General features: G+C 37.5%; 1 protein-coding gene across 12 annotated transcripts in view; it reads left to right on the forward strand.

The window, feature by feature from the left end:
• CADPS (calcium dependent secretion activator) overlaps positions 1-24,246 on the forward strand; it is a 527,597-nt gene that overhangs the window by 428,406 nt on the left and 74,945 nt on the right. For 7 of the 12 annotated variants that reach the window (XM_038772200.1, XM_038772196.1, XM_038772197.1 and 4 more), the window contains 5 exons: positions 5,073-5,229; positions 5,882-6,023; positions 14,982-15,128; positions 18,329-18,484; positions 20,392-20,539. In XM_038772200.1, the coding sequence (XP_038628128.1) occupies positions 5,073-5,229; positions 5,882-6,023; positions 14,982-15,128; positions 18,329-18,484; positions 20,392-20,539 (750 nt within the window). The remainder of the gene's footprint in view (positions 1-5,072; positions 5,230-5,881; positions 6,024-14,981; positions 15,129-18,328; positions 18,485-20,391; positions 20,540-24,246) is intronic. The other 5 variants (XM_038772204.1, XM_038772205.1, XM_038772206.1 and 2 more) reach the window with 1 other exon arrangement.

Raw genomic sequence — 24,246 nt, forward strand, 5'->3', positions numbered from 1 at the left:
GGGCTATCGACAGATTATTTTCTGAGTTTCAGTGCAGCATTATTAAATATACAATGACATTTTGCCAAGTTATTCACTTTTACCTAAAAGAAGTACTAGAGAAAATCTTGTATGCTTAAGTATTGATTTTTAAAGCATTTTTAATTACTACAGTATGCCAGTCAGAATAGTAACTGTCATTATAAAATGGATTTTTGTGGCATATTTTTGATATTACAATAAAGTTATCTTGCCATTGTAGATGCTATTTTACAGAGTTAAATGCTTCAGGTAATTGCTTATCAATTCATCTGAAATTGGCAGAGATGACATTGGGACACAGGTTAATGTCAATAGCAAAGAAATGTTTGGTTTATTGAGATTACTTTCTTATAAAAGCCACACAAGCCCACACCATGGATCAAATTGTCACTCAGGGAATCCCAGAGCAACAGCAAACTCAGCAAACTTTGGCAGAGGAGAGGACTCATAGAATTTGTGGCTTTATGCTATTTTTTCCAATTTAAAAGTTAATTCTTTGTGATTCTCCTCATGGATTCCCATGAGCTAGTGATTCCATGGGGGAAATTCTGGAGAATTAATTTCAAATTGAGGAAGAAACCATGGAAAGCAGCTGTTCTTTCCTTCCTAGTCACTGCTTCAAAGGTGGCCACTTGTCAGGAGTCTTGACATTTCTACACACTCAGATTATCAAAAAAAATGAGGCCTAAATACATACTTTGGCCTAAATTATACAGCTGAATTTTGAGGACTGGACTGTATATGTAAGGTCACAGCATCCAAGCCCCACAAAAATCATAACAAATATTTCACTCCCATGTAGACTGAGTCAATGGTTATATCCCTGTGGGACCATAATCTCTAATATGCTCCCTTGGCAAGTTGTCAATTCTTCAGTTAGGCAGTGAATTATCAAAAAATTTGCTGAATCTTTTGGAGAATTTCTGAAAGGATAGCATGTGGTATCAAACATTAAAAAATGGGATGAAAATTTGCCAAAAATATCTTTTAATGTCACATTTTATTCCAAAATAAAACAATTAATACAATATCCAAGGGAAATTTTTCTAATCAGCTAACAATTTACACTCATCTACATAATAATGTTAGCTTAATTTGTTCTCACATTTGTCTTTTAACTTTCCTCTTGATTTAATTCTGCTCCTAGTGCCTAAGTGGTAATAGATGTCATAAAAAATTCACCATCTTTAGTGTTGCTTCTCTTTTGAAATCTCTCTCTATGTATATGTATGTATATGTATATATGTATTTAGGAACATAAAGGGATACATATATACATGTGATCGTGTGTGCAAGATATACAATGCAGGATGTTTAATAAAATGCATTCAGTACAATACAGAATGTACAGGTATGTTTGACTAAAAAGAACACTCCTTTTCCTTTGAATGGCAAAAAGAAACAGGTAAGTACTGAAAGTCAAAGTTAAATGTCACCACCTCTAAGGAGAATTTTGAGGACTGATGCTCTAATTTCAAAGAATCAACATGCCTGTAATCAAGTTTAGCTAGGAGTTAGCAGATTTACGAGAGTAGGATCTGACAGGTCCAAGGAAAAGTAAAATGCCTGAACATTTGCCAGCGCTAGTCACATATTTCTTGGTTCAATTTCATGTAATAGATGCTTCTTTTTCTTTCTTATGGAATGCAGGGATCAGATGGACTTGTTTCCTTCCCCTTTGGACCCTCAGATATTGATTAGGTTCATGCTCAAAAACTAAATAGCAAATCACCCTCCTACTTTGACAACTTAGAATCTACTCCCTGCTTCTTCTTTACAAATTCTCAAAAAACAAAAACAAAAAACCCACTTATGAGATCCTTTGGTATATGCCAAGAGCATTTTTTTTGCTATAGAAAATAGTCCTTAAACTGTCAAATTCTGAATTTATTTCCTGGATCAGGATGGTGGAGGGTATGATTCCTCAATGAGAAGCAGCGTGGCCTAGAGGAAAAAGCATGGCCTGGGTGTCAGAGGACCTGGGTTCTAATCTCTGTCTCCCCCTTCTAGACTGTGAGCCCGTTGTTGGGTAGGGACCATCTCTTATGTTGCCAACTTGTACTTCCCAAGTGCCTAGTACAATGCTCTGCACACAGTAAGCGCTCAATAAATACGATTGAATGAATGAATGAATAATCCTGACTCTGACACTTGTCTGCTATGTGACCTTGGGCAAGTTACTTAACTTCTCTGGGCCTCAGTTACCTCATCTGTAAAATGAGGATTCAGTCTGTGAGCCCCATGTGGGACATAAACTATGTCCAACCAGGCTATTTTTTACCTATCTCTGCACTTAGTACGGTGTCTGACACATAGTAAGTGCTTAACAGATATCACAAAATAAAAAAGTATATTGTCCTGGATAGTGGAGTTTGAGGGCTCTGAGCAGATACCTATTGGTAATGACCAATAAATTGTATTTGTTGAGCACTTGTATGCAGACCACTGTACTTAATGCTTAGGAAAGTACAATGTAACAGAGTTTGTAGATACGTTCCCTGTCCACAATGAGCTTACAATCTAGAAGACAGGGAGACTTCTCTTCCAGCCTAGATGTTTGCTTTCCTGCCCCCTGTCTTTGTTTTTGAAAGTGTGTGAGAATCTACTATGTGTGTTTCACCTTCTCCATTAATAGAGACACTGGAATTCAGTTTCTGTGCATGCCTACAGAAAAACTTCCTAGGATCTGCCTGATCCAAACCCTGTTCATACATTTCAAATTGTGGCAATTGATTCTTACTACACCTATAGTCAGTAACAGTTTAATAAATGGTTTAATAAGCTCAAGGAAAGATATTATATGTAGAATATAAGTATTGTCATCATTTAACATTGATTAAGCTAAATCTCCCACCTTGTAAGTTCTTCTCAATGTAGAAGCTGTACACAGATCTCTCGGGCCATTTGGATATCAGTTAGATCACTGAAGAATAATTTTACCTAATGGCACCCTATAGGTCTAAAAGAAGCTAGCTTCTTAAAGGGCCTAATTCAGTCCCAGTGAGTAGCTTCTCTACAAGGAGAGTTTTGCCAAGTAAATAAAAGCAAGGGGTTCATCTTTCTCCAGCACATGAAAGAAAATGCCCCCACCTGTCCCTGTCCACCTGGTGCATAATTGAAAACTTATGGGCAAGCCATTAATTAGGGAGAACACTAAGAGGCACTGAGTTCAGAAAGTGATTTTTCCATTGTAAAACAAAATCCTATTTTGCGGAAATACCAGCAGCCCCACTAAGTTGATTTCACTTATTCTCCTGATCGTGAGATGGTACTAGAGGAGTCTGACAAAACATGCTGGAAAATACATGCCAGCTCTAATACTTGAGATGTCCTTGAAGTATTTGCTTTGGGAGGGATCTCCCTAAATCAGACCTCATACTAAGATTGTCTCGGTCTTTGTAATGTGGATTTTTTAGTTGGTACATGCTGGTTGGATTAGGAAAAATTGTCTAAATCCGGGTACTCATTGGCTTTGGCCAGGAGGATTTATTAAGTATATCCAGGGAGGATAGCCCTGGGATTTAGGCTATATTCCACCTTTAATATGTGAAAATAGAAGCTACAGGTACATGTACTTGTACATGTACATATCTCCAGCCAAGCAGACTGCCCAATAAAACAGTCCATTAGATCTGGGTTCTAATTCCAGCTCTGCTACATCTTCTGTGTGACCTTGGGCAAGTCACTTAACTTTTCTGTGCCTCAGTTGCCTCATCTATAAAATGGGATTAAAACTTTGAGCCCCATGTGGGACAGGGACTGTGTCTAACTTGATTAGCTTTTGTCAACCACAGTGCTTAGTACAGTAGCCTGGCACATAGTAAGTGCATTAACAAATACCATAAAGTAAGGTTTGTATGGAATTTGTGAAGTTGCCATTGGTTTAGGAAAAACAAATATATTTTATGGAGGGGAGAAGTTATGTTTTTAGTGCCTGTTGGAATATTCCGTACTTCCAGTATTTTTATAAAGGGCTTTTCCATCATGCAGCCTCTGTATTTTATGTAATTATTCTAAATTCATTTTCATATATCAAATCTTCTCATAACCTTCCAGTGAATGCTCTATTGTGTTTATTGTGTTTCTAACACAAGTGCTCTAAACCACTGGAGTGTTTTTGTTTTTTCCTCTATCACTTCAAAAATAGCAGTGCTCAAGGTCCAGTGATAACACCATTCACTCATACTGCATGTTCCCTTCCAGAAACACTTATTAAACTTACATGCATGCTTTTTACGCACATTCACATCTAGTCATGTCTGATGTGAATGTCACTCCCAGAAACCCTTGCACACAATTTCAAGGACCTGTGTGCATGGAAATGAGTTACTTCACTGAAATGTTTTGGAAATATGAATTGCACATATTTCCTGCCCCGGCAAAGTAAGTCTTAATCTCCTTTTGATGTTTTTTAACATTAGTCTGATGTATTTGCAGAGCAGACTGAAAATTGAAGACCCTGCTTAAAGACATTTTGACACAAACCTTTGTATAAATCTCAGTAAATATTGTACATGGCTTGATACCTTCCTCTTGAAAATACCAGAAATAATTTCATTTGGTAGTAAAACGTATAAATGAGTTTCTGTGAGAATTGTAGGATAATTACGTTTCAGAATAGTAGATGCTCAAGATGAACAATAATAGCTAAATTTCAATCCCACTGAACAGCAGAAAACCCACAGACCCAGTGAAGAACCTCCCAAATTTCATTACTTTAGAACAAGAGGGCAATTACATTGGTAAATTGCATGACTCAGAATTAATTGAGTTCTTGTAAATTGAGCAGGAGTTCCATTACTCACTTTAGAACCTCATACTCTATCCTGGCAGTTCCAAATAGGCTTCTCCAAGACATTCCTGAATTAGGACAGGTAGTGCATACATGCTATTTGTCTCTACACCTTATTGTCATGTTCAAACACTGTTCTCTTTACAATAAAAATAGTGATACATCGGATGCACAGTGAGGGCTTTAGTTTATTGGCTGTAGCGATCTTAGAACTAATTAATTATCTCTTTGTTTTATTGTTTTTCTGCCAAATTTAAAGGCCTTTGCATGGTGGTCAGACTTAATGGTGGAACATGCCGAAACATTCCTGTCATTGTTTGCTGTGGATATGGATGCGGCATTGGAGGTGCAACCCCCAGACTCATGGGACAGCTTTCCACTATTTCAGCTCCTAAACGATTTCCTTCGCAGTGATTGTATGTATTGTCTTTTACTTTTCAACTTCCCTAGTGCAACAGCTATCAGATGGACTTTTGTAGCCAATTTATGCCAAACCTACAGCAGAACTGGATGAAGATGTCTTTAAATGCCTTTGTTCTTTCTCACCATCCCAATGGTATATGCTTTTTCCTCCAGATTATAAAATTTCAGTTACAAGAAATCCTCCCCAAAACTGAGTCATTAAATAAATAACATAATTCATTTCACATCCGTGCATTCATAAACATTCATATGATTTCATAAAAATTTTCCTCTGTTGGAAAAATAGTTTAAAATTAAAAAACCAACCCTCAGAAGACTACTGATATTCACACACTGATAGCTCGAAGAATATGGAGGTTAATATATGAATGATTTCTTCTTTCTGTGAATATTGGCATGATTTAATGGAGAAAATTTGAAAATGGAGTGGGTTTTCATTGTGTATTATAACAATATTTTGATTATTTTAGCTAAAAAATCATGTAAATAGGTAAGCATCTTAATTTTTCCTTGCAAGTGGATTTTATAGTGTTACTTTTTTGCTCACTGGAGCCAGAATCTTTACTGTACAAGACTGTATCTCTGTGGGTGGAATAAAATCTAACAAACTTGAATTCTTACTATATTTTTACTTATTTGTTCTAGATAACTTATGCAATGGAAAATTTCACAAACACCTTCAAGACCTGTTTGCTCCACTTGTTGTTAGATATGTCGATCTGATGGAGTCCTCAATTGCACAGTCAATTCACAGGGGCTTTGAGCGGGAGTCGTGGGAGCCAGTAAAGTAAGGAAATCTCTTTGATACAATCGGAGTTTGGGTGCATTGGATGGAGAGTCAGGCCGAGATGGATTAGAAATCCTTTTTGAAAGTGCCTTAAACATAAAGCCAACACGTTATATTTCCTAGTTCTGTGTTAAAAGTATAAGGTTTTTTTTCCTCACTGGTTATGCTTTACTGCCCAACACCAATTTCATTAAGAAGTGTGATTTGGCAACAGAAATAAGAATCCTAAAGCAATTTTATTCCTTTTGGGCTTCCAAGTGTTTACCTTTGTAGAGAGCGTTTTGACTTGTGCCTTAGGAAAATTCTAATTCAGTCTTTTGTTGCTATAAGGAAAACTTGCTTGGTTTACGGTTTGTTAGTGTGCCTTGTGTCAATCCAATAGCATTTCTCTTTTTCTAATATTTCATATGAATAAAGAGATTTTACTGTTCACTACCTCTTCTAGAAATAAGCTGGTTTTAAAAAGACTGCCATAAGATTGGATAGGTACAGGTATTTGAGGAAATAACTGGGTCCTGGTTTTGCAGTTCATGTCCAGAAAGACCTTTTCCAGTTTGGAAGACCCGTCTGGTGTTGAATCAACAAACTAGTGCCTCATCCTGTGTAATTCAATGTCAAAGTAGTGGAAATTTACACTGTATGGGAAATGATCTCAGGTTTAATTCTTTTGACATTTGTTGCAAAATTTGGTCCACAGAGCTCAGAAAGAGTGTGAGCGTGCTTAGGACAAGGTTTTTGTTGTTGTTGTTTTGTTTTGAATTTAGTGGTATTTGTTAAGTACTTATTATAATGTGTCAAAAAGCACTGTTCTAACTGCTGGGGTAGATACAAGTTAATCAGTTTGGCTACAGTCCCTGTTCTGTATGGGGCTCACAGTCTACATAGAAGGGAGAACACATTGAATCCCCATTTTGCAGTTGAGGAAACGGAGGCACAGAGACGTTAAGTGACATGCCTAAGGTCACACAGCAGATGGTTGTGGAGCCAGGATTTGTACTCTGGTCCTCTGGCTCCCAGCCCTGTGCTCTATTCACTATGCCATATTGTTTTATAATGTATTTTTACAGTGGAAATGTTCACTTTTGAGCCCAGACTGCATAGGACAAAGCAAAGTACCAAAGAAATCTGCAGGGATAGCCTTGTGCAAATAATCACAGTGGATGTGGAGACTTGTGAACTACTAGTCCTACCACAGAGTCCACAACAATACCACTGATAACAATACAAACACCTGATTTATTGACTGCACTTATGTGTGGTCAGCTTCTTTGCCCAACCTTTAGGAGTCTATATATAACCTTCCACCAATATTGCAAGTCTACCTTTTGCTTGGAGATATTTTGTTGTATCTTTTCCTTTTTCTCTGATTCACTGCTCCTGAACATAGGTGAAGGAAGCGGGAGGGGTGAGAGGGAAGGGGGTTGAAACTTGAGGTGTTAAAAGGACCTCTATATCAGAAAAAAGTGAAACACCACAGGGAAGAGATGTTATCTAAAATTAGCCCACTTTAAAAATTCACAAGGTCCTTGCAGGAACACAATGTTGAACTTTAAATACCTTCACTTTTAACTACATTATTCTAAGTAATTTTTGTATCAAATTATGCAACATTTCCTTTTATAATGAAGAGATGGCAGGCTTCATGAGCTAGAGGTTGTGTCAGTCAAGCTCAGGGGCCCAATAATGCAAGGAAAAAAATGATCAAAAGTGGTTCTAAATCCAATATTCATTGATTTGAACATAAAACTAAAAATGTTTGTGCCTTTCAGAAGCATAGGCTTCAGAACTTTTCTATGGAGATAAGTATTACATTTACCCTAAATACACTTGTCAAATAAGAGACATGTCAGTGGACTTAACCCCAAAGAGACCAGGTTATAGACAGTGGCATGAATTCCAAAGGGCCTGAAACATTGGTGGATTGTGTTTCTGAGACTTGTAATGATCTCTGAAAATAGGGTTTTAACACAAAGAGGTGCCCTGATAAAAACGCATTGACAATTCATTCTTTTTCATGAAAGTCTAAAAATCATCAAAGATTACTTTGTATTTGAAAATATCACAAAAAATAAAAAGGTTAAAGTGAATGGTATTAACATCTTTTAACTAATACAGGGTTATAAATGATCTCTATAGATTATTGTAATGCTACTATTACTATACAAACCTATGTGTGTATGGATAGTTTCTATTCTTTTACTTGTTTCTGTTACAAGTCGTGTTTGCATATGACTTGACTGCAGCATATTTGCAACTCAAAATAAGCTTTATAATGTACTTAGATTAAGGGTGTTTGTTGTTTTAAAGAAGAACTTATATAGAACTATATAGATAGTTGGAAAATTATGTTTTCTTCAAAAATTGTGCTATTGAGTAGATATCTTTCATCATTGAATAATGATTTCATTATTTTATTCAAGTAATTACAGTCTATTCTGTACTTGCTAAATAACTAGCACCTGTGTTTCAGAGTATACTGGGATGTCTGAAAGTGCCAATTTGATAAATTAGATGAATTATTTCATGAAAGTATATGCATTTTTATTAACAAGGCTATGCCTCTGATTCATAAATAAAATATGGATGGCACAGAACAGCTTTGAGCAATTGCACAGATCGAAGGCCAATAAACAGATCTGGAAATGCATATGTGCATATGCAAATGCAGATCTATGCATTATTTACAAAATGAAGAAAATTGAGGAACCTTTCATTAACCCTTTTATGAATAATTGGAATGGTGTTTATAGTGGGGGAGCAGTGAATTTTATGGTATCTGCCATTTGGGAAAATGCTGACTTTTTTTGACAAAGATCACCCAAAACTACAGGCTTATATTAACAGATGTAATCAAGCCCAGTTGTGTTTCTCAGATCATTGATGCCTTCATATACTTCCTTCTCTGTTTCACAAAGTAATCATTGTCATTTTTTTATCTATGGATGTGTATTTTAAACCTGATGCTATTTTTAAATCTCATGAGAAGAATTGAACAAAATCAACATCCTAGTTTTAAAATGTTACCGATGAATTGATTGGAACAAAAATGATTGGAACTAAAATGGAACAAAAGCACTTACTGTAGCCTACTCATACTGTCATAGTTTGTATTTTGGCACAACTAAAATAATTCAGCTAAAAATATAAATTATCTTTTCCATTGGAAAATGTTGTGCATTGATACTCCATTTTGAAGAGAGACTTTCATCATTGTCGAGATAAAGCTAATTGCACTTACAATTCTATTGGGCCAGCTACTACCCCCCTTTGGATCCCTGGGTGTTGGTGTGAGGATGCCATCTTATTACCTCATAACAGCCAGGAAGATATTCCATAGTGTAAGGTTTCAAAAAGATGTCTTCCTCTGCCAACCTTTTCACTTAACGTTGGAATATGTAGACCTCCAAATCCTCCTTGCAATTGCATTCTGGTTCTGCATCAGATTGTGTACCATCTTTCATTTGCAGTAGCGGTAATGGTAGAACTACAGCAACTCCTCTGAGCAGTTCCCTTCATCGTATTTATAGTATTTCTAGATCATGATCATTGTGTAAATCATTCCCTGGGAATAGGATAGGTGTTTGGAAAAATCAATGGATGGTTTTTTATTGAGCACTTATTAAGTGCAGAGCACTATGCAAGTGCTTGGGAGAGTACAATGCAATAGAATTGGTAGACACAATTCCTGCCAATAAGGAGCATACAGTTTAGCAGGGGACATAGACTTTGAAATAAATTACAGATAGGAGAAATGACAGTGGGTGGGGTACAAGTCCTTAAAGGGTACAGATCCTAGAGCATATGTGACACAGAAGAAAGAGTAGGAGAGATGAGGACTTAGTTGGGGAAAGCCTCTAGAAGAGATGTGATTTTGAGGGCTTTGAAAGAGGGAAGAATGGTGGTCTGTCGGTTATGAAGGGGGAGGGAGTTCCAGTCCAGAAGGAGGGTGTGAGTAAGGTGTGAGCTTGTTGTGGGCAGGAATGTGTCTGTTGTTGTATTGTACTCGCCCAAGCGCTTAGTACAGTGCTCTGCACACAGTAAGTGCTCAATAAACACGAATGAATGAATGAATGAATGATGAATGAGACATCAGTCAGATGAATTGAAGTACAGTGAGTAGGTTGGCTTTAGCGGAGCAAAGTGTGCACACTGGGTTGTAAGTGTATCAGTGAAGTAAGGTAGGAAAGGGAGTGCCTTAAAGACGATGGCAGGGAGTTTCTGTTTGATGTGAGTGGGTGAGCAACCATTGGAGGTTTTTGAGGAGTGGGGAGATGTGGGCAGAACATTTTTAGGAAAATGATTTGGGAAGCAGAGTGAAGTATGCACTGGAGTGAGGAGAGACAGGAGGCAGGGACATCAACGAGGAGGCAGATGCAGTAGTCACAGTGGAAAGAGCACGGGCTTTGGAGTCAGGGGTCATGAGTCCAAATCCCAGCTGTGCCAATTGTCAGCTGTGTGACTTTGGGCAAGTCACTTAACTTTGTGCCTCAGTTCCCTCATCTGTAAAATGGGGATTAAGGCTGTGAGGACCCCGTGGGACAACCTGATCTTCTTGTAACCTCCCCAGCACTTATAACAGTGCTTTGCACATAGTAAGCGCTTAATAAATGCCATCATTATTATTATTATAGTCAAGGCAGGATAAGATAGCTGCTTGGGGGTCAGTATGGTAGCAGTTTGGATGGAGAGGAAGGAGCCGATTTTAGTGATGTGAAGGTACAATCTACAAGATTTGGTTACATTGAATGCGTGTATTGAATGAGTGAAGTGACTCTAGGATAATGCAGAAGTTATGGGCTTGTGAGGCAGGAACTATGGCGGTGTTGTCTACAGTGATGGGAAATTTGGGGAGGGCAGCATTTAGGTGGAAAGATGAGGAGTTCTGTTTTGAATTTGTTGAGTTTGAGGTGTCAGAATCCTGTCACCATTACTTCTTACTTCTTCAGTACACACAACTCTAATACAGGGATTGTGTTCTCAAGAAACCCTGTGTTAAGGAAAACTTGAATTGTAGTATTCACCATATCTGACATCAGGAACATGCCCAGAGACCAACTTCCATGAATCTTTGCAAGCCTGGATCTGTTCTGCTGCCCTCCTACTTTATTGTATAAGAGCCCATCAGTTGTTCCTTCTCTGCCTGGTTCTCAAACAGGAAAGAGTGGCTCTTGAATAGGTTTGTGCTACAAAAAGCAGGCCCTCTTTAAAAAAACAATGATTGAAAGAAAGTCCTTTCTCTCCATATTCTCAAACTCCAATGTCCCTTGATAATGCAAACTCTGACTTCCACAGAGCCAACAGGCTCTTCGAGATCATTTTATTTCAAGTGCTTAATAAAATCATCTCCTTTGACAAAGCTCTCTCTCCTCCCCCTGAGTCTCCAGGTAAGAATATTTTTCCAGTAAATGAAGTGCTAAACAAAAATTTACTGAGTGTTCTAAGCATCTTATGTAATCATCATCCTCATCAACAAATCTTTATTAAGCTTCCCTGTTAGATACTGGTAAAATAGCTAGATCTGCATCTTCTTTAAGAAGCACTCGATCCAAATAGCTGTCTTACTTACTCCTTGAGATTACTGGGTCAGATTCAGTGTTTTCTTGTAAATCTTTAAGCAGGATGGCCTTTGTGCTCTATATGTCACAGAAACTGTATTTTGTTATTGGTTTGTTTCTGAAAATTCCACTTGACAAAATTTACCCTGGGGTAGGTTAAGAAAACCATCACATTATTGTTATTAGGATCGATAATGATGATAATAATTAAATAAAACATTAAATTGCACTTCTCCCTAATAGCAAATAAACACTTGAGATGACTATTTGCCTTTTTAGACCACTAGGAGATCTTTTGATGCATTTTGCTACCTACACTGAAAATACCCTGCTGCAAGGCACTTAAGAGAATTAATGTTCTTCCTATCAATCAGCGGTGTGTACTGAGAGCTTATTGTGTGCAAAGCACAATATTAAGCTCTTGGGAGAGTACAGTACAATGCAATAGAGGTAGTAGACACTACCACTGCATTTAAGAAACTTATAATCTAGTTCTTAACCTACTTCCAGGAAGTACTTAGGCAATTGGAGTATCAGGCCCTATAGAAAGCCAGCAACTAGCATCTTCAGTTAAGATCAGTTGGAATAATTGCACACTAGAAACTCTCAATTCTCTACCCCCACACACTTAGACCAGTTCTCTCAGTGATTCTCAGACAGAAAAGATCTTAGAGAACTTTCTTACCATTCCTTTCTCATCCCAACCCAGCTGTGATGTTTCTGTACTAAGTCAAGTCTAGAAGGACCTTCTTGCTAAACATCATGTCTACAAGTTTCAGAATGAGTATACCTGCAACTGGTCAGCAAGGAATGATGAAAATTCACTGAGGGATGTAATTTAAGCAGCCATTCCTCTCACAAGTTTCCATAAGCAAAACAGTAGATAGGATTTTTCTATATTAATCTTTAACAAATCCCAAGAGGCCTCAATGAAAACCATAAAATGAATAGCCCCTTTTCTGTAGTTTGTTCCTAAATGAATGAGATAGTTTGCTTTATATTTAGTGGTTAAAATTAATATGCAACACATTTTAAAGAGGTATACAAATATGATGATGTGAGTGTAACCATAATGATTTTGGGACAGTTACTAGGGGAATATTTTACAATCGCAGTAATAAGCAATAAATGTTAATCCCAACATGTTAGAAATTTACAAAATTTAGCATGCATCTCTAAGTATTCTCTTCTTCTCACATGTTTATTAGTAAAATACTTTGCCTTAGAATTGTGTATTTTATTATTTTATGGTATTAATATCCAAACTAATCTATAGGAATTATATAAATACTCTACATTATTTTGCTAAAAAAGAAACATGTTTAGCATTATAATGTGTCATCAGAGGAAATACTTCAATTCTGAGTACAGCTCAGTATTCCAGGGCAAAATGTCATATTTTACTAAAACCAATAGGCTTTCGTTAATAAAGGTATATTTTTGAATTTTAGTATGAAAAACAAAGGTCTTTTCTAATTTATGTTGCTATCATCTGGCTAATCTATTTAAATTAAGTTGCTTTTGCATATATGTGTATGTTATTCATTTCCCTGCTACTTTTGATTTACTCAGAATTGACATTTTAACATCCCAGGCTACCATCTCTAAAGATTTCCTAATTCCTAAATCATTATGCATTGCATACATCATCTAATGATCGCATTTGCTCTATATAGGCTTCCATATGTCTCAGTGGAAACAGTTTGTGACAGACTAGTCTTTTAAGAACAGAAGCATTTAGGGAGTGAATACAAAAGCAAATCCACAGGAAATATGAAGACTATCCTTTTGTAATAGTTGTACAGAATTAACCTTCTGGGTTATGATTAGTTCCTGATGATATAAATTGTAATGGTCCAAACCGTAATTCCGTGCCTACTGTCAATGAAATATAATACCACAGGAACAATTTGGAATTCCCTTTAGTCCATCAATGAAATCTAGGTAATTTCTAGAATAAATCATTAGGCCTTTATTGTTTTTGTTCACTTTTCCTGAATGAAACTCCAAGTCAGGCCCTATTCCTCTGCAATGTAATGTTAATGAAGCACAACTAGGCTGGGGCAGAATTTGGCTCACCATCATGTGCTATTCCCACATAAGAACAGGAAAGAATATTTCTACTTTTTTGCCAGAGTACTGTCAATTCCACTTTTAAAATGCTCTTCTAAAATACAGCCTTCCTTTAGGCTTCTCCTGTGCCAGTGCCGTAGGCTGGATCCTATTTCTGAAACATTCCACAAATAACTCTCAAATAACCCTATTGACTACTTATGCAGTACTTTCTTGCATCAACTCAAAAATGAAAATTATTGGTAATTTTCATCTTTTGGCACAGGAAACTATCCCTTTCTTTTTAACCACACAAGTTGATCCAAGTAATTGTACATTTACTGAGGAAAATCTCACATCAGATCCCCTTTTCAACAATTTATCCCTCCCTCATTTATTTTAGGAATTGGAATAAATGAGTAAGGGCAATTTTCTATTCATAGCTATTCTCATTTCCACATGTACCTATGTTTCAGGTTATCTGTGTCAGGATTTTTGAAAATAACTTCCCATATTTTATTTGTGTGTCATGAAAGATTAGTCAAAGTTGATCTTTGTTCCCAACCTTTTTTTTTTCATTTTTTCCTATATACACAACTGTAGGGCTAGATTTGAAGGTGGCATTTGTATTCAAATATGATTTCTCTTCATGGATGTTCCCTTGCTGTTTCTGTACTTCAGCCTAAAATTACCCCTAGCAATAGTTCTGTCAACCAAATGGAGATATGATTGAGAACATTATTCCCTTGTTCTGCTAGAGAAATATGGGGTATGAAGAATGCAAGGAAATTGAACTTCTGCCCTTATTTAAAGTCCTTTAAAGCCAAAAACATTTACATTTATGATCTTTAGATTTCAGTAGCAATAACATGTGATTCAGTCTCTAAAATGCCTTGTAAGAGATGTGATTTAGACATCATTATTTACATTAGGAAGCTAAAACAGTTTGCATGGTGAGTGATTTTATGAAGACATGTAAATTATGTGACACTTTGGATATATATTAATTTGCTCCATTTTATTTTATTCAATTTAACTTCAATCAATCAGTTGTATTTATTGAGTGCTTATTGTGTGCAGAGCACTGTTCTAAGTGCTTGGGAGAGCACAGTACAACAGTTAGTAGACACGTTCCCTTCACATAACAGTCTAGAGGGACTTGCTGTAGATTCCATAGTGCTAAACCATCCTGAAGCCTTCCATTTCTGTGCTTCTTTCTGAGCTGTGTTGCTTGAATTTCACTATCATCTTGCTGTGAACTTAGTAGATTTATTTATAACTGTCATGTGCTTCTTCCACATCTGCATTGTCACTGTGATGGTATTTTTCTTTCTGTCTGTTTCTTCCACAGGAGTTTAACAAGTAATCTGCCCAATGTGAATCTACCAAATGTGAACCTCCCTAAAGTACCAAACCTACCAGTTAACATCCCTCTAGGCATCCCACAAATGCCTACTTTTTCTGCACCGTCATGGATGGCTGCTATATATGATTCTGAGTGTGTATTCAGTTCACATTAGCTCTAATTTAAACTTAAGTGATCTTGGCATGGATATGTATTGTTTATTTCTATATGTTCAATGAAACTTTGAAAGAGAGATGGAAACAGATAATTAGACATATTTTGCTGATTGTAGAGAGACAGTATTGTTTATTTCTGGCACGCATGGTATTTGCAAGAAGTCTTCTATTTACAGCACTAACAATTTGTCTTACGCCCACTGAAAGCTTAAGGAGATGAAACTCACTTCCTTCCCAGAGCCACCTTTCACATTCTTGAGACTACAAATCAAAATTTTTATGGGAGCTTTATATAGTCCTGGAAAGATATTTGTCAAAACTAACATAAGCTACCCTTTTGATAGGTTGACCGATATCTTGAACCAGATGTAGATCTAATAAAAAGTCATTTTCTTAAAATTCCTAATGCTCAACTAGTTGTTCTCCTTTATATACTTTGGCAGTAGTATAAGCAAAGAAAGTACTAACGATATCTTAACAGGGTACTTGTGCTGTGGTAACCCTTATAAATGATTGAAATATTTTTATTAGTGGTAGGATTTGCAAATAATAACCACCCCTAGGGGTGCTCGTTGAAGCGTATTTTTGGAATAGACTTCTAAAGATAACAAGTGAGCATTGGATATGAGTCAATAGGTATAGGATTATATACACTGGGAAAAAGGAGTATTAGCAATGCGTAACTGTAATCTAAATCCCTTAGTCATCTATCATAACTAAGTTACCAGTAGAACTCACTGAAAGTTATCACCTTCAAACTTTAAGGGCTGGAAAGGTCATGAAAGATTTAGGACTATCATTCAACAGGTGATCTTTATCAGATTTCTTCATGTAAAATTGTTTTTCTCTAATACATTATGTGAAAAACAATTCTCTAATTCTCATATTTAGAAATTTGAAGTTCCAGTAACCCCAAATTCCACATCTTTGAAAGTAAATTGAACCTTATGAACACTTTAATAAGTGATATAAAAGTTAGCAATTCTAGTCCATGCTTTGATCCCTTTCTCACACCACAAGCTAATTGTAGACTAGAGAAGCTTTTTCTTTTTGAAAAAATAAAATCAAATTCACATATTGCAAGATGGTACTTGATTTTTTATTTTTTTGCAAAAGATTCAGATAGATGACAAGACACATTATATCTATACCTGGTGTCATATAGAATTACCCCATTACCTAATATTTGGAAAATTATTATTGATGCCCTAACAAAGTAAGCAAAGACATTCATTTTTTCATTAGTTCAAAAAACTTGAAACTGAAAATAATCTTCTGAAGACAAATCATATTCATGCTAAGATTACTATGTTAAAAGTTAGATTAGGCAGTATTTGTAAAAACAGTACTTGAAAGCTTGGGTTACCTTCTCTGTGCATGATCTGTAACATTACTTTTGAAAAGATATGAATCAAGACATTATAATAAAGAAGATAATGGTCTTCATTCAATTAATTAAGACATGTGGGAACACATTTTGGGAACTGCCATGAAATCAAAATAATCTTGGTGCTATTGCCTTAACATTAACAGTTTATCTTAAAAATAAAAAGAAAATATTCTTTTCCTCATGTCAAAACTTAATAATAAGCTCTTCAAAAGAAAAAAAAACCCTTGAAGAAATTTTTCAAAAACTCTGAAACCAGATGGGTGTCAAAATGTTGTTGTAATAAATACCAATTATTGCATTCATATGTACTTAATGATTTAAAACATACAACCATGCAGTTCCAAAACGGAGACTAGACTAGTAAAAGTTGTGTGTGTGTGGTGGGGGTACAGGGAAGAGTATTTAATCCTCGAATGGGAAAAGACTGAATTTCTACCTAGATAATGATAATACCTCATTTGGAAGCAATGCTTGTCAAAGTAATTGAAAATAAGGCATTGATTAACTCTTTTCCCTAAGGAAATGCCTGATTCCATATCTTTTCACAGTTCTAGTTTCTCTTTCTCACCTTTCATTTTAAGGACATGTTTCCATGTTCCCTTCTCCATGTCCGATACATCTATTTACTAACCCTAAGCTGGTTTGTTCTTTAAAGCATTACTTTTGTCAATCCAGGCCCTCAGGTCCTCCTTGGCATGTCGGAAGTTTGGTTTTCCCACCTTGCAGTAGCCATGTATGCATTGATGCACTAGCTATATTTCCCTCTAAAGCATTAACTCAATGCAGCTGGCATCTGTCACAATAGAAACACCCACCCTCATCTGTTTCTATAGACGATGTCAGAACAAGTGGTAATGCATGGTGTGTTGGACATCTTATAAATTACTGTGTTAGCATTAGTGGTATGCGAGGAAAGGGTGAGGGGGAACCTCTTGAAGTTCCTATTATCATTGCTATAAAGGAGAGAGTAAGACAGAAAAAGGATAAGAAACAGATCTATTTCTTTGCACCAGCCAAACACCCTTGAGGCCTGGCGTTGATTTCTCAGGTAAAGGTTTTTTAGCTATAATTACACAGAACCGACTGAGATGGCTCCATATGAACAGAGGACTAGGTAAGAATATGAACTGTTGGAAAAATTCAGTGTTTTGTTACTGGCCAAGGCATGCAAAGACCCCTTGTCCCCCTACCTGCCTTTGCTGGTTTGTGAAAAATCAGAGTAATAAACCTAACCCAAATCTTTCAGAGAAGGTGTCCAGGCGTGGCCAGCCAATTGACTCACCTCAGTTTCTTTCCAGCTATTCAAGAGATAAAGCGTGTCCTCGCTCACCACTTGTTAGCACTCTCCTTTATCTGATAAGCTCTGAAATCTCAAGAGACCTCTAATTTGGGGTGGGGGGAACATGCATGAAGCCCTGAATCTTAATAACTGCATGTGGATATGTAGTTATTATCAATCAATGATTTCCACCCAATTTGTGGCCTTCATCTGAATCATCACATATGTTAATGTGGTTATTAACGAAGGCTGATTTTTACCATACATCATTTTTCTAGTTTATGTGCAATTCATTATTTTGTCTTCTCATTTGGTCTGGACTAATTTTATGAGCAAGGTAATATAGGTCAATGTATGGTAAAACTCAAAATCCTATTGGTGGAGATTGTCCCCACCTTGTATGTTTAAACCACTGTTTTCCCTAAGCTTAGAGTGTAACCGTCCTCCATGTCAGGCTTCTTGGAGCCCGAGGTCAGTGGTGATGCCTACTTTCGTTTTCTCCCGCCAGTAATGGATCAGGGAGTTCGGAAGATCTTTTCTGGAAACTCGATGCCCTACAAACTTTCATTAGAGATTTGCATTGGCCTGAGGAAGAGTTTGGAAAGCACCTGGAACAACGCCTGAAACTAATGGCAAGTGATATGATTGAATCTTGTGTTAAAAGGTAAGCTTGATCTTTTTATTAAGTGATTAATGACATATGGTACAGCAGTTTTGAATGAATAAGCAACAGTGACCCTCCAACAGTGAAATCTGCCTGCAGAATTTTGCAGAGAAGACTGAAAAGGTCAGCAGCAGTTAAGGAAACAGTATCTTAATCTGTAACTGTGTTTCTTAATTTGGAGAGATAGATGCATGATACAGAGGTTAGTTACACACTCTTGTATTTTGCTGTTTGGAGGATCTAGTTGCATCCACCACGCTCTACTTCACACCTGCATAATAAAACCACTTACACCCTGCCACACTCATTGGTGAAAATGGGAGGAGAGAGTGCAGTTCCAGCTCCTCCCAGTCCTATCAATCTGCAAATCAATGACCTGCAGTGCCCTAGAAACTTAGCCACAGACATCAGTAACAGAGGAAATAATTTCTACTTCCATGATTGATTTGGTGGAAAAAAAAGAATCACAGTTGAAACCAAGGAGAACCCAAGACTTCATGTAACAAAAATTTAAACTTTATGCAGTACTGCCATTTCACTTCCATGTTAGCATTTGCGGTGGTCAAGGAACATGAGGTCTGGAAGTATGTGAGGGGCAGGGAGAGGCCTGTAAACTATCTGATGCTCCCAAGCTAATTGTTGTGCAACAGAATAAAAAATGACAAATGCAGAAATTTGATGCAGCTGATTTAAGTTAGTCATTATAGCTTGTCTCATTCTTCCATAGGTGTATGAGCTAACTGCTCCCATGTGATTTAGGATGTCCCATAACTTGTTGGGGCAAGAACGTCTGGGTAAAAGTGATATGAATTCCTTAGGATTTGGAAAACTTAAAAAGTTAAAGGATTAGAATTGAGCAATTGAAGGAAAGCATGTGCTTGTTTACCCTGGTTAGCACACCAACCTGTTTACCCTATTGGTCATTTTGTTTTTGACTCCTGTGGTTTGTCTCCAATGCAGTAATCATGCAATTGGAAAATGTTTATTCATGCTTTAGGAGATAGATGTGTACTTTTTTACACAAACACATAAAGAAAAATGTTAAATACTTTCCCTAGCAAATTAGATATTATTGTTTACAATTATTTCCTGCTTCATTATATTCATTCAGTGTCAGTGAGATGTTCAATGTGTTTTCATTGAGTTGCTGCTGTATATCATTGTAGAGGTAGTTGCATTTTTGTGGTGGATGACCTTTGTGTACTCCATTAGTAAAAGATTGTAATGTGCTGAAAGGAAACTTTGGGATTAAAGATGCTTGATTATTCTACATTAATTCTTACTTCAAATTAAAATTGAATGTGGCTATTACTCTAGATGACTCCTTACAGAATTCTGCATTGTGTTCACTACTGTAAAAGTATTCATATTTGGCACCTCTTAATGTTAATATTTCAGAATATCTATGAGATTTCTTACATTGGCCTTTTTAAAAATGAATGGGAATGTAGTGTGCAATTTAAGAGAAAATTAAATGATGGCTTTTGTGACCATTTCAGAAAATGGGAGATTTGCCTTCTGCTGGGTCAGTGTGCTAATTCCAGAAAGACAGTTATAAATTTGATTGAATTGTTGTACTAATAGTGTTCTCATTCACTGATTCATCATTTTGTACCTATTCTATTTCACATGAAGAATTAGCTCATCATCTCCAACCTGTGGGTGTTTAGTTCATTGAGCTCAAACTGAGGAAGAGATCATTTATATCATTGCACTCTAAATAGGTTTAATGGTATACCTTTTGTTTTTAAATTAGAACAATATTATAGAAGTATACATATGCACATGTATGGCTATCAATTTTCCATTACTACACTGACCTCTCCAAAGATGACTCCTTCACCTGCTGTATTATGAGCTGCAGTTATACTGACATTGACTTGGTCTTTTCCTACTTTGTTTAATAGAACCAGGATTGCATTTGAAATAAAGCTGCAAAAAACCAGTCGATCAACAGATTTCCGAGTCCCACAGTCAATATGCACCATGTTTAATGTTATGGTTGATGCCAAAGCTCAATCAACAAAACTTTGCAGTATGGAAATGGGCCAAGAGGTAAAAAAAAAACAACAACAAAAAAACAGATTTTTTTTTTACATCGATCCTATAGAAGGAAACTTCATGATTTTTTTCATCTCTTAGTCTGCTAGTTTCAGAAACATTCTCTAACATTTGTGGATTTAGTCACCCATATATACAGTATGTAGATGAATATTCAGGATCTGTTTATCAAATAAATCTCTAATGAATATGTATGTTCAGCATTCCAGTCACTTGGAAATGACTATTGGCAAGGACTGTTGTGTGCATAAGATATTTTTAAGCCAACTGATGTATAAATGACCTTGTTCACAGAGTCTAATATATCTCCACCCAAAAGTCAGAACTTTGATTATCTCACTGGTGGTCATTTCCACATATGCACTAGTTTCCTCAAGTATGGGGTATATTCTAGTGACATGAACATCCCAACTTGTACTTCCCAAGTGCTTAGCACAGTGATCTGCACACAGTAAGTGCTCAATAAATACGATTGAATGAATGAATGAACATGGAAAGTCCAAAACCATTCCTGGATATGTGTCAAACTCCTAAACATGTATTCTAAGTGAACTTATAAAATGGTCCTAACTAACATGCCCTCAATTTCCCAATTGAGCTGCACAAATTTTGGGAGCATGATTCTGTACACCTGCTGCAAACTCACATAATATTGCTCCCAGTGAGTACTGTTGTGCTTTCCCACAGCACATGTGCAAAAGTCCCCTGGTGTGCAAGCTCCACATTCTCTGGGGCACAGACTCCAGCTGCTTCCATCTTTCCCTGTGCACAAAAAATCAAATCCTTACAGTTGGCCACCATCACACCAGCAGATTCCCCACTTTTCCTGAGTGTGAATATGGACAAAAGGGAGAGCAATGAAAGCTCTTGTCCCCCCTTTCCTGGGGAAACACGTATTTTCCAGGACTTAGAGAGAATAGAGTCCATAAAGTTTTAACCCTATGCTACTTTAGTTTTTGTCTTCCCTGGATAATCTTTCCTTTTAATGTTTCAACTCCCAATGCAGTATTTAAAGTGTAAAGATGAAGGAAAAAGCACCGTGAGCTTGATTAAAGATGATCATGATCATTTGTCTCTGATGGCTTTAAGCCATGTAGATATTCATATACCAATTTAGAATTAATTCAAAAACATTTCTGGCATCTCTCATGTTGTTGCCAATTGGCATAAATTGCTCCTAATCAGATCTTTCAATACCGCCTTACATGTTCAGAATTTGTACTAAATGATATTTGTTAAAATGTATTCATTTCCATTATTTACTTTTTCTCTGTGCTTTTTCCATTTTTAAATGTTTGTTTCTGATAGTTTCTTCCTGGCAGGCTTGTTTTCTTTATATCCACCTTCTTTAGCTCCTCCCAGAAAAATTTTGCTTCCAGAAGACGCAAAGATCTGGGCTCAGGGCAAAATTCAGGCCATTAGAATCAGATAGGGGTGGATTGTTTTGCTTTCATTTAGACCTTTCTAAGTGTTCATTCATTCATTCATTCAATCGTATTTGAGTGCTTACTGTGTGCAGAGCACTGTACTAAGTGCTTGGGAAGTACAAGTCGGCAACATTCAAGCTCTCGTTCAAGCTCTCATCCTATCCCGTCTGAACTACTGCATCAGCCTTCTCTCTGATCTCCCATCCTCGTGTCTCTCCCCACTTCAATCCATACTTCATGCTGCTGCCCGGGGTGTCTTTGTCCAGAAACGCTCTGGGCATGTTACTCCCCTCCTCAAAAATCTCCAGTGGCTACCAATCAATCTGCGCATCAGGCAGAAACTCCTCACCCTCGGCTTCAAGGCTCTCCATCACCTTGCCCCCTCCTACCTCACCTCCCTTCTCTCCTTCTACAGCCCACCCCACACCCTCCGCTCCTCTGCCGCTTATCTCCTCACCATGCCTCGTTCTCGCCTGTCCCGCCATCGACCCCCAGCCCACGTCATCCCCCGGGCCTGGAATGCCATCCCTCTGCCCATCCGCCAAGCTAGCTCTCTTCCTCCCTTCAAGGCCCTACTGAGAGCTCACCTCCTCCAGGAGGCCTTCCCAGACTGAGCCCCTTCCTTCCTCTCCCCCTCGTCCCCCTCTCCATCCCCCCATCTTACCTCCTTCCCTTCCCCACAGCACCTGTATATATGTATATATGTTTGTACATATTTATTACTCTATTTATTTATTTATTTTACTTGTACATATCTATTCTATTTACTTTATTTTGTTAGTATGGTTTTTTTTGTTCTCTGTCTCCCCCTTCTAGACTGTGAGCCCACTGTTGGGTAGGGATGTTGCCAACTTGTACTTCCCAAGCACTTAGTACAGTGCTCTGCACACAGTAAGCGCTCAGTAAATATGATTGGTGTAGAGACGGTCCCTACCCAACAACGGGCTCACAGTCTAGAAGGGAGAGACAGACAACAAAACAAAACATGTAGACAGGTGTCAAAATTGTCAGAACAAATAGAATTAAAGCTATATAATAATTATAATAATGGCATTTATTAAGCGCTTACTATGTGCAAAGCACTGTTCCAAGCACTGGGGGAGGGGGTTACAAGGTGATCAGGTTGTCCCACGGGGGGCTCACAGTCTTAATCCCCATTTTAAAGATGAGGTCACTGAGGCACAGAGAAGTTAAGTGACTTGCCCAAAGTCACACAGCTGACAATTGGCAGAGCTGGGATTTGAACCCATGACCTCTGACTCCAAAGCCCGGGCTCTTTCCACTGAGCCAAGCTTCTTCTCAATGTACATATATGTACATCATTAACAAAATAAATAGAATAGCAAATATGTACAAGTAAAATAAGTAGAGCAATAAATCTGTACAAATATATATACAAGTTCTGTGGGGAGGGGAAGGAGGTAGGGCAAGGAGGATGGGGAGGAGGAGAGAAAAAATGGAGGCGCAGTCTAGGAAGGCCTCCCGGAGGAGGTGAGCTCTCAGTAGGGCTTTGAAGGGAGGAAGAGAACTAGCTTGATGGATATGTGGAAGGAGGGCCTACTGGAATGCCAGGCCAGGGGAAGGACATGGGCCTGGGGTCAACAGCAGGACAGGCGAGAATGAGGTACAGTGAGGAGGTTAGCGGCAGAGGAGTGGAGGGTGTGGGCTGGGCCGTAGAAAGAGAGAAGTGAGGTGATGTAGGAGGGGGCGAGTTGATGGATAGCCTTGAAGCCGAGAGTGAGGAGTTTTTGCTTTATTCGTAGGTTGACAGACAGCCACTGGAAATTTTTGAGGAGGGGAGTAACATGCCCAGAGCGTTTCTGTACAAAGATGATCCAGGCAGCAGAGTGAAGTGTAGACTGAAGTGGGGAGAGACTAGAGGATGGGAAATCAGAGAGGAGGCTGATGCAGTTCTTCCAGAGAAAGACCACAAAATTTGGTCTTTTGCAGCATATCCTTAATATCCAATTTGATTTTTTTTATCATTAAGGCTTAGGATGCCATTGATTTGGTCTTATCCACTGCCAGAAATCATCCCATCAATGAAGTCAAATGTAGAAACATGTTTCCCCAAAGTGACTTCTGATTGCATCAAACTGCCACCGAAGCACTGGCTTCCAGGAGCTTTGATTGTTTGAAGCCATGGTAACAAGATGCACAGATATATTTTTCTTGACATACTTGTATCCAGAAAAATCAAGATTAGTAGATAATAGTAGTAACATTTATTGGTCTAGTGTACAGTACTAGGCTGTCAGGAAATATAGAATAGTG

Source organism: Tachyglossus aculeatus, chromosome X1 (assembly GCF_015852505.1).
Source record: "Tachyglossus aculeatus isolate mTacAcu1 chromosome X1, mTacAcu1.pri, whole genome shotgun sequence".
NCBI classification, from domain to species: Eukaryota; Metazoa; Chordata; class Mammalia; order Monotremata; family Tachyglossidae; genus Tachyglossus; species Tachyglossus aculeatus.